General features: G+C 43.6%; 1 protein-coding gene across 2 annotated transcripts in view; it reads right to left on the bottom strand.

Annotated features, from left to right (window-relative positions):
- LONP1 (lon peptidase 1, mitochondrial) overlaps window positions 1-14611 on the bottom strand; it is a 210536-nt gene that overhangs the window by 93649 nt on the left and 102276 nt on the right. For both annotated transcript variants that reach the window (XM_044305881.1, XM_044305872.1), the window contains exons 11-12: window positions 4762-4849; window positions 3937-4059 (exon numbers count right to left, since the gene is read on the bottom strand). In XM_044305881.1, coding sequence (XP_044161816.1) covers window positions 3937-4059; window positions 4762-4849 — 211 coding nt within the window. The remainder of the gene's footprint in view (window positions 1-3936; window positions 4060-4761; window positions 4850-14611) is intronic.

Consider the following 14611-nt stretch of genomic DNA (forward strand, 5'->3'; position numbering starts at 1 on the left):
GGATTTTTCAGGATGGCAGGTTAGGAGCTCCCCACAAACACATCCACTCACATGCCCGACCAGGTCACGCCCCGATCTTCGTCAGCCTCAATCACGTTACTTGAATGTGGTTGTCCAGGGGGGAGTGACCTTTGGGATCTGAATTGGGCCAGGGCTCTGGTGATTTCACACTGCTGCCTGCACTGATAGCAGGAGCCGGCGGGCAGCCAAGCGCAGAGGGAGGGGGGGGGGCCACTACAGTGGATAAGGGCGATGCTCGTTTCACAAGGCTACCAGCACTGGTAAGAATCGCACATGCTCCTTACCTCACAGGAGCCGATGCAGCCAGATACAGGGAGAGAGGGGGGCTGGCACACAAGGCTCTGACATTTCGTGTACAGAGCAGAGAGACTCCCTCAGGCAGGGATGAGCCTGTACATGAGATGTCATCATAGGAGCCTGGTTGATGACCCGCATCGACCCTGCAGAATCCAGGTACTATAGAAGAAAAAAAACTTAAAATGACTTAAGTGTTATTAGATAGATTATAAGGCACATGGGCATATAATTTTTTTTATAACTGTGACAACCCCTTTAATTCCTCATACACAGAGGTATCTCCCAGCTGTCTGTTTGATTCCTGCAGGTAATAACCCACCCTTAGCCACAGCACTAAGCCACAGCAGGGCTGCTTTTTCTTTTTTACTAATATTCTCATGCGCTCTGGGGTACACCAGAGCCCTGGCACCCCGCAGTACGAGTTTCAAAAAAAGATATCTATGCTACTACCAGCGGGCAAGGGGGGCAATAAGATCTTATACCAACGCCAACTCCATCAAACCCCGATTCTCCTACTGTTTCCTCTAAACATGAGACCTCAAACGTATTCAAAATGTTGAAAACTAGGTAGTTAGTATCTACCGGGATGTCCCCTTGTTTTTTAGACTGCTGCTGTATCGGTGTTCCATAGAATATTTTTTTAAGGTGCAATTTATGTATGGATCTATATAAATTAATTTCAAACCCCACTGTATCGAACTGTTCGACCAGACTGCATCCCAGCCCCTTATTAAGGGGTGAGAGACAGTCCGACGACAGCTCGTACCCAATGAGATTAATAACTATATTCTCTTTAGTCTCATTCACAGCAAGAGTTCATTGCCTCCAAAAGACCGTTTTTTTCTTGCGAGTCAATTTCCAGACTTTTTCTCTCTTTTTCTTCCACCTCTTCTGATCCTGCTTCTGAAGGGCCTCTTTTCTGTGTCTGCTCGATTGGGCCATTTAAATCATCTGAGGCGCTTGAGTCTGAATCTGTAGTCCAGTAATCGATCCTCCCCCTTCGTTGTGGGCGTCTTCTTCGTAGTTTTTTCTTATTCGACTCAAACACTTTCCTGTTGTCATAATCACATTTATCTCTGAGGAACTTGTCTTTTTTCCTTTCCTTGACTTCTGTTTGTGTTATCACCGTTTCATTTAATTTCTTTCAAAAGGTTAATAATTGATTCTCTGTTAATCTTGTTTGTAATTCCTCCTTTGCTTTTCTTAACCCTTGAATTACTGCAGTGTACTCCAACTAGTCTCTGTGCAATGCCACCAATATGATAACCGGATCAATAGTTTTAATACGACGGAGAGGGCAAAAACATGTAAACTGAGCCACAAACAAACGCCACACTTCGGTGAGAAAGTGGTAAATACAAACTTTATTCAAAGTAAAATATTACAATACAGTACATAAATAATTATTTTAGACAGCAGCCATAACAAAATGTAGGACACAAAACCAAGGAGGAGGCTGAGGGGTCAGCACATACGGGACACTGCGAACAGCATGAAAAAAAGCAGACATCCACATTCACCTGTCTATAAGGTGCATGAAACTCCCGGACAACACCAAGGAAAAGGAAAGAGCACAAGTGACATGTGGAAAAACATGAATGTAGTAAATACCTGCCGTGTGCTGGCTCCTCAGCAGCCGCCTCCCAACGCCATTTCGCCAGACACTCTGGCTTCTTCTGGAGATGGTGTGTAGGTGGTACTATGGTCTTTTTATAGGGATCTTAATAAGAGGATAACAGATTGGTAGCTAAAGGAACACCCACAAAGGGCGGACCAATAGACCAGGTTACCAGAAGGTCACTCATAAATAGTTAAAATATACTGTTCAGTCAGATGTACAATCAAGGTAAAAATAGAATAAGACTCGATAGTTAATAGTCTATGGTATAAAAAGGAGGCACACTGCAAGAACACTGCACAAATTATGCAAAAACATGTAAAAATAGAATAAGACTATTCTATACCTCCTTTTTATACCATAGTCTCTTAATTTTTGAGTCTTATTCCATTTTTACCTTGATTGTACATCTGACTGAACAGTATTTTAATTATTTATGAGTGACCTTCTGGTAACCTGGTCTATTGGTCCGCCCGTTGTGGGTGTTCCTTTAGCACACCAATCTGTTATCCTCTTAAGATCACTATAAAAAGACCATAGTACCACCTACACTCCATCCCCGGAAGAAGCCAGAGTGTCTGGCGAAACTGCGTTGGGAGGCGGCAGCTGAGGAGCCAGCACACGGCGGGTATTTACTACATTCATGTTTCTCCACATGTCACTTGTGCCCTTTCCTTTTCCTTGGTGTTGTCCGGGAGTTTCATGCACCTTATAGACAGGTGAATGTGGATGTCTGCTTTTTTCATGCTGTTCGCAGTGTCCCGTATGTGCTGACCCCTCAGCCTCCTCCTTGGTTTTGTGTCCTCCATTTTGTTATGCCTGCTGTCCAAAATAATTATCTATGTACTGTATTGTAATATTTTACTTTATTCAAAGTTTGTATTTACCACTTTCTCACCGAAGTGTGGCGTTGCAATTTGTTTGTGGCCTAGTCCCTCAGCAAGACTAACAAAAATCTGCATGGAGAAATTTGCATGTAAATTTTTCCATTCAGTAACAAAACCGATATCGTCCCCATACTGCATAAGGTCTTTATAAATGCGGAGTCCCCTTGGGACTCTTTCACTCTTTATAGGACCCGAGTTAGCTGTGCAAAACAAAGGAACCTTCTTTTTCCGCTAATTAAGTAATCTTTGCCTCCAGAGCCTTAGTGCTCAGGGATTGAAGTGGGTCTTTGCAATTACATTCTGTGAAAAAACGTCAGCCCCTTCTCTGCCCTTATTCGGACAAAGTACTGCGTTTTCAGATGCCATCCTATCTGGTTTCAAGACAATAAATCACTGTGTGCTCTGCCCCTTAAAGTCCATATAAAGCTGTGAACATTGTGGGAAAAGGTAAGGGATGTCCCAGACTCAATCACATACGTGAGACCCATGGAGGTGACCCGAATTGTCTAGCCTTCGCAGGTATCGAGCGGGTCCCTAACATGCCACAGGGTGGCGATAGGCACGCCCATTATTACAAAAAGAGGCAAGGTGCATCATTTGAGTGGCTGCCATGGGTCCCCTAGGTCTCAATGAGAGAAATGACCTGAGCATATTTATATGAAATGAATATGTATTAATTATTGTGTAATAATGTGCAGTTTGGCTTTTAATGAATGAAAAAGCGTCAGAGGTCATTATGATGACCACACGTAATGACGCTTAAAAGGAGGCGCAGACTTGCGCGATGAGGTCAGTGGCCCGTGGAAGCACGGCAGCGCGAAAGAGCAGTAGTCTGTGTTATAACAGGTCCGCCCCAGCCCTATTTTCTATACTTGCATCTATATGAAACAATAAAGAAATTCAACTGTAACAGTGATGAGTGCCTCCTTCTTTCTTTTACCCATTATCAAGTGATTCATTGCACCTGTATACATCGGGTGTAGCACCAAGCACAGTGTGTATATGACAAAGTAGGAAGGAAACCATTACCTGCAAGCGAGACGGTGCCGCCCCCATTCATTTATTCCATCGTTGCACAGATACATTAGTTTGTGTTAGCTGCAAAAATTTTACCTTAGATAAGTCTACAGGTACATCCAAATAGTGGTCAAGGAAGTTTGAGTTCTGTTCTGGATCCAGGAGTTCCAAGAGAGCAGAAGATGGATCACCTTGATATCCACGACCTAGTTTATCGACCTACCAGAAGATATATATTGCAGTTTATAATGTACAAAAACAAACAACCAGGACAACCCATTCTCACGTTGCATTCCACACTTTCTCAACAATAAAGCATGCAGGGGCGGACTGGCCATAGAGCCTATAGGGAAATTTTCCACTGGGCTCATGTCCAGGTAGACTGCCTCCCTCCTCATGGCCGCCTATCAGGTACATAGAGATCTGATGCTCTCGGAATTAATGCTAGAAGCATCTGGTAATTATACACATGGCTGGCAGAAAAAAGTGCCCTCCTTCATTCAACTGTATTGCTGTTCTTAGGACGGTGGCAGAGTTGAATGCTGTGGAGGGGGCAGTATTTTGTGCACTGCATATAGGGTCAACAATTTTTTTTTTTTTAAATAAAATAAAATCAGCTGCATTTTCCAGTAGCTCATGCACTGGCCTGTAGAGAGGGATTCTGATATGTCAATATATCCCAAGAGCACATAAAGATAAGTTTTCATTCAGAGAACCTTAAGTCTTTATGCTAGGAGGTGAAGGTCCTAAATCTGCCGAAACATTTTTTTGCCAGTGCTGCAGTAAGGCTCGTGCAATCTAGCAGGAGCAGGCCAGGTCCCTGGCTGTCAGCAGTGAAGAATAGACAATTGATAGAACAACATAAAAAGATATTACAACATTGCATGCGCCAACACCTATAAATAAATGGGAGTCACAAACCTCATCAATTAAAATGAGAGAATTCTCAGTTTTGGTTTTCTTTAGACACTGGATAATTTTTCCCGGCATGGCTCCAACATAAGTTCTCCTGTAAAGAAGTTGAGATGCTCCAATTTAAAAAGCAGACAAATATACCAAAATCCATGCATTTTACTGATAAATTAATACATATACACACATATATACTGTGACATAGCAAGGGATTTTGTTTTTGAAGGCAGGCATTTTCCTCCCAACATAAACAGCTGGGCTGATTTCCAGCCAGGTGAGATCAAGTACTGTTCCGGGTTTTGGCAGCACCTGGCTGTCCTTTAAATAGGCAGCTGCAGGATCTAAAGCATGGTGCTGTGCTGGAAGGTTCAGCCGCATGAGGGCTGTATGCTGGGAAACAGGCCCATAAAGCCTGCTGGGGATAAAATGGCTAGAAAGGTGACTTTTTTGTGTGCATTAACACCAAGACTGTAATAAGTAATTTTTATTTTGCATGAATAAACACTGACATTTTGATTTACAAACTTGTTTTGCCTCTGTACTGCGTCCGCTTACCCTGCCTACCAGAGTAAATCCTCACAATACATATATACACATACATACATATATGCATACACATATACACTATATATACACACACACACACACACACACACACACACTAGTAGAAGGACCCTGCTTCTCACTGGAAAACTTCTTCTATTTCATTAAATGTTTGTGTGTGTGTCGTTAAAAAAGATACAGTATCCCCCATAACAGTGACCTCTACAGCACACAGTCCCTTTAACAGTGAACTCCACAGTCCCCCACCCACTTTAAAATGGGACCTCCACAGCAGCCTATCCCCTTAACTTTTACCTTCACAGCAGCCTGCCACTTTAACAGCGAGTTTCACAGCACCCCACTCCCTTGACAGTGACCTGCTCAGGGACCCACCCCCTTAACTGTGACCTCACAGTACCCTGCTGCCTTAACAGTAGGGCTGCAACGATTACTCAACGTTATCGATTATAATCGATAACGGGATACGTTGTCAATGAATCCAGTTATCAAATAATCGGCCGATTCGTTGATATGCGGGCGGGCGGTCAGGCTCTATGCCTGCGGGTCCTTGAACTTTAAATCAGCGCATCTTCTTTTACCTTACAATGAAGCTCCAGTAACGGGCAGAGCAGGCGGCGTAACGTCACTTACTCAAGTGACGCCCCTGCGTCATTCATAAAGTAGGCGGAGCATGCGCATCACGTGAGTAAGTGAAGTTACGCCGACGCCTGCTCTGCCTGTTACTGGAGCTTCATTGTAAGGTAAAAGAAGATGCGCTGATTTAAAGTAAAAGTTACTGCCGGTTAAGGAATAGTCTACTGCTGTGAGCGGAGGGGACAGGGCTGTTATGGGGAGGGGAATCTGTCCACTGCTATGGGGGAGATCTGTGGATGACACATATAGCATAAGATGCTATATAGTGTCATCGATAGATCCCCCATAGCCTAGTCATCCACAGATCCCCCTCCCCATAATAGTGCCATCCACAGATCCCCCTCCCCATAATAGTGCCATCCACAGATCCCCCCCATAACCGTGCCATCCACAGATTCCCCCCATAACCGTGCCATCCACAGATTCCCCCCCCATAACCGTGCCATCCACAGATTCCCCCCCCCCATAACCGTGCCATCCACAGATCCCCCCCATAACCGTGCCATCCACAGATCCCCCCCCCATAACCGTGCCATCCACAGATCCCCCCCCCATAACCGTGCCATCCACAGATCCCCCCCCCATAACCGTGCCATCCAGAGATCCCCCCCATAACCGTGCCATCCAGAGATCCCCCCTCCATAACCGTGCCATCCAGAGATCCCCCCTCCATAACCGTGCCATCCAGAGATCCCCCCCCTCCATAACCGTGCCATCCAGAGATCCCCCCTCCATAACCGTGCATCCAGAGATCCCCCCTCCATAACCGTGCAATCCAGAGATCCCCCCTCCATAACCGTGCCATCCAGAGATCCCCCCTCCATAACCGTGCCATCCAGAGATCCCCCCTCCATAACCGTGCCATCCAGAGATCCCCCCTCCATAACCGTGCCATCCAGAGATCCCCCCTCCATAACCGTGCCATCCATAGATCCCCCCTCCATAACCGTGCCATCCAGAGATCCCCCCTTCCATAACCGTGCCATCCAGAGACCCCCCCCATAACCGTGCCATCCAGAGATCCCCCATAACCATGCCATCCAGAGATCCCCCCATAACCGTGCCATCCAGAGATCCCCCCCATAACCGTGCCATCCACAGATCCCCCCCAATAAACGTGCCATCCACAGATCCCCCCCCAACCGTGCCATCCACTGAACCCCTCCAGAACGGTGCCATCCATAGATCTCCCATTCACAATTTGTTTTAATATGGCCTTTGAACATAATCTTTCAAATAAAATCCTTCAAACCCCGTATTTTTTTTTCATTTTGGTGTTTTTTCCCCGATTAAATCGATGAAATTATCGACAACTAATCGATTATTAAAATAATCGTTAGCTGCAGCCCCACTCAGTGACCTCCACAGTATCCCACTGTCCCAACAATGACCTAACAGTACCCTGCTGCCTTAGTGACCTCCACAGCAGTTGCCCCTTTAATAGTGGCCCCTGCCCCCTTAACAGTGACCTCTACAGTGCCCTGTCCCTTTAATGCTAGGGATACACGACGACATGTGTCGCACGACATTTTCTCTCAAGATGGATTTTTCTGCGATGTTGCAGTGCAACACCATAGACGATCATTATAAAAATTATTGTGCGACATTGGTGCAACATAAATGTCACGCGAAACATGTAGCAGTGTACTTGCGCGAAATAATTGTTGTGTAGCCCTAGCATAAAGTGGATCTACAGCAGTGAAGAAAAATGGCTCGGTTAGTATGGAAACCTGGAGTAAAAATGTGTGTATGTGGATACTAAGAGCCTGTGAGCTTTTATTGGCTGATAAGGGACATGTGACCCTGTGTATGGCAGTTGGGATATGAAGAGAAAGACTTGCAAGCTTGTATTGGCTAATGCAGGTTATTTATTGGGAATATCTCAGGAACGGTACGCCCTAGAGAGCCGAGACCACCACAAGATTTATTTCCAGGTAGCAAGGGATGTGTACTGCGGAACACACACACACACACACACATATATATATGCGCAATGTTTCGGCTTAAAACTAGAGCCTTTTTCAAGCAGAGAAACAGTACAAGTGATGGCAATTATATAGGTGAATTAATCAGGATACAAATCATGTGACCACACTCCACTTGGTTTCTGGAAAACCAAGATGGTGCTTTTGTGCCAGATCTTTACTGGGCATGTGCCGGAAGACACACTGAGGCTGATCGGAGCGGCGCATGGGGAACGTGTAAGCGTTGGCCAGTTCTTATGACGCATGACGTTTCCCGGCCGCCGGAGTTCCTCTATTGGTCCAGCACCGAGCCGACGCAGAACGATGTACACAACGCTGAGAAGCCGCATGGAATGGGTCTCCTGCCCGATTGGTATGCCTGCGCGATTGTTCCTCTGCTCCTCCCCCTGTATTTTACATATTCACTTGTATGATTTGATCAGTTTTCTGTATCTGATCCATAAGTTCACGGCACATGATCAACACTGTATGTATAATATGAATTATGTTTGACATGTATGATTATGTCTCTTTATATGATTTATTGACACATTTTGTAACACACCCACGGGGTGGAGTGTGGTCACATGATTTGTATCCTGATTGATTCACCTATATAATTGCCATCACTTGTATTGCTTCTCTGCTTGAAAAAGGCTATAGTTTTGAGCCGAAACGTTGCACCGCATGGGTGATTAAAGGAATTATTTGCTCTTCCCCTACCGGAGTGCCACTCATTTTCTGGATTTATTGCTGGGGTAAGAAGTCTATTCCCTTGGAACGTGCTCCCGATTTTCTTATATTGCCAGTGCCGCCATTTTTCAAGGAGATAGATATAGATTATCTCGCTCTCTAGGTAGAAAGATGTGGGCAGCACAGCTTTCTATAGGTGCAGTCGAAGTGCCAGTGGCTGTGGGGGCGATCCACCTCCAGAAAAATAAATGAAAAAATTTCCACAGCACTTCCAAGGCGTAAAAAAGTAGAAAAGGCTTTATTCACCAGACCCGCGACGTTTTGATCCGCTTTCTGGGATCTTTCTCAGCACTGCTTGAGAAAGATCCCAGAAAGCGGATCGAAACGTTGCGGGTCTGGTAAATAAAGCCTTTTCTTCTCTCTCTATATTATATCTAATCTAATAGATTATCTAATTCTTTTTGTATCATACACCTTGGTAAGGTGTTACCATCGCTAAATGATTGGGTGTCAGCGATGGTAACACCTTACCAAGGTGTATGATACAAGAAGAATGAAGACACCGCAGCACATCCGTTGGTGAAAAAGAAAGTGTGGACCTTTATTCACCAATGCAATGTTTCAGTCCGCTTGCTGGGACCTTTCTCAAGCAATACATCATACAAAACTGTGGGTTTTTATGTGGTCATTTCAAATTAGCATACATAAGTGGCAACTAACGATTTGTACAAAAATGTGCAAAAAAACATATCATATAAATATGAAAAAGACATCATGCCTGGAAGACAATATAATAAATACAAATATTCATATGTCCAAAGCATCCAGGTATAGTGATTGTTCAGTAACATAATATAATACATAAGTGGCAATCGATGCTATATAATCATCACCTGTGCAGGTGCAGATTTAAACAGACCCAGCATGGAATCGGGCAGGCTCAATGGTAGGCGGATACAATGTTGCGGATATCACCGCATGGATAAGGCGTCCCGGAACTAAAGCTGCGCATGTCCATGATGTCACTCTGGGGATAATCACATGATCCCGTGTGAAAAATTGAACTGAAGCTGCGCATGTCCGTGATGTCACCCTAGGGATAATCACGTGATCCCATATGGAAACATCACCTGACACGCCGCATAGCAGTTCACTATAGTAAAGCATGTAATACAAATACAAGTGTCTTTGTCAATCGGACACCCCGGGTGTAATATCTGGTGACGTGTTATCTTGCGATGCACTGTCATCCGGAAAATGTAAGTGGAGAAGGAGGGGACCAGCAGCAGCCGTTGCCCTCCCATCTCGCTCACCTAGTTATAACCCTATCAGGTGAAAAACATCCAACATAGCCATAAAATAGCGCTTGCAAAAAAGAATACAACAAAAGTCTAATATAAATTTATTATATATATATATATATATATATATATATATATATATATATATATATATACACACACACACACACACACACACACACACATACATACATACACACACATATATATACACACACACACACAGCTGTTGCGGGATAAGCCGTGCATGTTCAAAAGCATCCAGCTTCCTGTTGAGCAAAGCCCTTCCATCCATAGGTCCTATAAGTGACAAAGATAAAATATATTATCCAAATATATTCATTAAAAAGAGGAAAAGAACAGATTCTTCAATACATGAGCCGACAGGGACAGAACAGTGAGATCATATGAATAGCCATGGCTTATATTCTACATTTAAGCCCCGCGGTTTGACAGTTTGTAACTTAAAGATCCATTCTGACTCGCGTTTTTAAGCATTTTCATGCGGTTGCCGCCAGTCCGCGGCCGTGGAACATGGTCAAGGATCATAAATTTTAGATCACCTTCAACATGGCCCATATCCGCAAAGTGGTGTGAGACAGGCAAATCCTTGCGTTTCTTACGTATAGAAAAGCGATGCTGATTAAAACGTGACCGGTCACCATGATTTTGCGCATAGAGCTGGGGACATGGGCTGCTAGATGGCCACTAGCACATCTGCAATACCCAGGTCCCATAGCTCTCTGCGCTTTTATTGTGTTTAAAAAACAGTTTTGAGTAATATGCAAATTACCTGATATGAGTCCTGTAGCCGGAGAGGAGTCAAGCGGAAAGGAGCCCAGCACCACCCCGCGTCCTCCGAATCTCCTCCTTGCCGGCTGACGTCAGAGCTGCAGTGCCGAAATCTCGCGATGCGCGAGCTAGCGCATGCGCAGTGTCGGCATCATGTTCATTCCCTGTACTGCAGGGATGGCCAACCTGAGGCTCTCCAGCTGTTGCAAAACTACAACTCCCAGCATGCCCAGACTGCCTACAGGTATCAGCCTACAGCAAAGCATGGTGGGAGTTGTGGTTTTACAACAGCTGGAGAGCCACAGGTTGGCCAGCCCTGCTGTACTGGCATCAGCACAGGGAACGAACTACGCATGCGCTAGCTCGCACATCGCGAGATTTCGGCGCTGCAGCTCTATGACGTCAGCCGGCAAGGAGGAGATTCGGAGGACGCGGGGCGGTGCTGGGCTCCTTTCCGCTTGACTCATATTAGGTCATTTGCATATCACTCAAAACTGTTTTTTAACACAATAAAAGCGCAGAGAGCTATGGGGACTGGGTATTGCAGATGTGCTAGTGGCTATCTAGCAGCCCATGTCCCCAGCTCTATGCGCAAAATCATGGTGACAGGTTTCCTTTAAAATCGCATGTTGTCTCGCCCACATACAAGAGCTTGCAGGGGCAAGTCACAAGTCAGATAGAATTTAAGGGGATAAGAAACCCCTGTATTGGGATGAGTAAATTCACATCCCTTCACCATGTATTTGCAGTTTACACAGTGAAGGCACGGATAACTGCCACTTTTTATAGGAGCCAAAAGTGATTGACGTACACCTTTTTGTGGCCCTATGTCGTTCTTTACAAGTTTATATTTTAGGTTACAAGCTCTCTTGTATGACATGATGGATCTAGTCGTAAATTCTGGGATGTTTTTGTGTTCTGTGCTCAGAATCGACCCAAAAAAAACAACTGATTTGATACATATGCAAATTAACCTGAGATGAGTCCTGTCCCCGACTCATCTCACGTGCAGGACTCATCTCAGGTTAATTTTCATATGTATCAAATCTTTTTTTACATGATAAATGCACACAGAGCTATGGGGACTGGGTATTGCGGATGTGCTAGCAGCCATCTAGCAACCCATGTCCTCAGCTCTACGCACAAAATCCCGGTGACAGGTTCCCTTTAACACACTACCGTGCGTCGAACATTGACATCCAAAAAGTGCATCGTGCTGATCGAGAATTCCAACGTAAATTGTATATCAGGAATCAGGCTATTTAAATAATTGTTAAACAATTGTAACTCCAATACTGTGCCCGTCCAAATAAAAATATCGTGTATGTATCTCCACCACTTCAGCACATGGCTGAAGTGGTGGGACACAGACGTGCTGCTCCTCCAAATGTGAGACGACCATGTTGGCGTAAGTAGAGTCCACATTCGTCCCCATGGCCGTCCCCCTAATTTCCAAAGAGGAAATAATTATTATATAAAATCAATTGTAATAAAGCCAGAAAAAAAGTTTGAGCCTCAATAGTATAATCTGAGTTTTCCAAAACGGATTTCACAACAGCCATGCCAATGTTATGCTGTATAGAAGTGTACAGACTGACTGTCGAAGGAGGGCAAAATGGCGTCCTCCGGCATAGTCACGTCTGCCAACTTAACCAAAAAATCCGTAGTGTCCTTCAGGTAAGATTTGGAATTAACTACATAGGTTTGTAGTACTTCATCCAAAAAAAAATGGAGGCATTACTAAGTAAGGAACCACGGCCGGAAACTATTTGTCTGCCGGGAGGACACTGTAGATTCTTGTGGATTTTTGGTAATAAATAAAATAAAGGAGTAACTGGATGGTCCATCTGTAGAAACTCACTAAGTTGTTCGTCTATGAGGCCTATTTGTGTATATCTGTTGACAAGTGATTTAAATTCAAGCTGTATATCAAATTTGGGGTCCCTTTGGAGTTTGACATACACTGCAGCATCAGATAACTGGCAGGCAGCCTCTGCTAGATACATAGAAGTATCCATGACCACTACCGTACCACCCTTATCAGCTGACTTGATGGTGAGGGAGTGGTCATGGATTAACTGGTTGAGTGCCTGTAGTTCCTGTTTGGTCACATTTGGGTGTTGAATGTGATCAAAAAGGCCCGATTGTTTTAAATCTTGTATGTCTCTCTGCAGTGCATCTGAAAATACTTCAAAAGCCTTTGAAGATATTTGAGGGGAGAAATCTTTTTTCAATCTTAACCCCCAATCAGACAAGCATAACTCATGCATAGACTTCGTAGTAATATTGTGTACATCCTGAAAGTGAATCTTAAGTTTAATTAATCTAAAAAATATATAGCAAATCAGCTTCTAGCTCATACCAATTTATAGCACTAGCTGGACAGAAACGTAAACCCTTTTCTAACAGTTGTAATTGTCAAGATGTGAGAAGCAGTATTTACCACCGTCTGTTCAATCAGGCATTGGTCTTTCGCAGGGTTTTCTGACTTCTCGCTTTTACGGTATCAGTTTCTGTTCCGACCGCCCCTTGTGGCTTTTTTACGTTGGTAGGTGGAGGTCCTAAAAAAAGTCGCAGAATTACTGGTATTTGGTTCATCCCGCTTCTTTACTCTCTTTCGACTCTGGTTGAAGTTCGGTCGATTGCCATCCACCCAATTATATGTATGTCCCATCGTATAGTTCATTGTGTCCCTTTGCCATTTTCCTCTTTTTGTTTCTTGAATCTCACTTTTGAGCTTGTTCAAATGGGGTTGAAACTTATTATAGTATTCATCAAAGTTGTCCTCAATGCGGCCTCCTGCTCAATCTTGCTGGCTGTTGTAGACATCAATTCTTTACGCATAAATTCTATGTTCAAGAGCATCAAGTCCAATGAATTTTTATTGGAAATCCGTTCATATTTGGAACAGAATTCCAGGTCGTGTGAATACATAGAGGATCTCGGTTGTATACGCACCCCCCTGGGTATGCGATTGGGTTTAACATATTCGACAAGAGTTGTGGAGTGTAATTCCAAAGTAAGACATTTTTTAGCATCCCGTTCGTACCTCTTTTTGATGTCCAGCACAGAGAACAGAGAGGAAGTCCACATCGCCTCCACAATTCTGTCCCTGTCTGCTTCAGTGTATGAAAAAATAGCGGGTGAAGACTGATTTAACAGCGGGTCCATAATAGTAAGGAAGTGCGTAGTAGTTATACTTAAAGTAAAAAGATGGGTGCCAGCTGCTGCAGTAAAATGCAATAACAAAAGTTCAGGGCAGCACACCTTGTGCTAAATGATTGGGTGCCAGCGATGGTAACACCTTACCAAGGTGTATGATACAAAAAGAATGAAGACCCCGCAGCACATCCGTTGGTGAAAAAGAAAGTGTGGACCTTTTATCATCGATTATATTGTCTTCCAGGCATGTCTTTTTCATATTTATATGATATGTTTTTTTGCACATTTTTGTACAAATCATTAGTTGCCACTTATGTATGCTAATTTGAAATGACCACATAAAAACCCACAGTTTTGTATGATGTATTGCTTGAGAAAGGTCCCAGCAAGCGGACTAAAACGTCGCATAGGTGAATGAAGGTCCACACTTTCTTTTTCACCAACGGATGTGCTGCAGCAATATCGAGATATATAGATATATATATAGATATAGATATATATATCTATATATATATATATATCTATATATCTATATATCTATATATATCTATATATATCTATATATATATCTATATATATATATATATATATATATATATATATATATATATATATATATACACACACACACACACACACACACACAGGGAGTGCAGAATTATCAGGCAAGTTGTATTTTTGAGGATTAATTTTATTATTGAACAACAACCATGTTCTCAATGAACCCAAAAAACTCATTAATATCAAAGC

Source organism: Bufo gargarizans, chromosome 1, assembly GCF_014858855.1.
Source record: "Bufo gargarizans isolate SCDJY-AF-19 chromosome 1, ASM1485885v1, whole genome shotgun sequence".
NCBI lineage: Eukaryota > Metazoa > Chordata > Amphibia > Anura > Bufonidae > Bufo > Bufo gargarizans.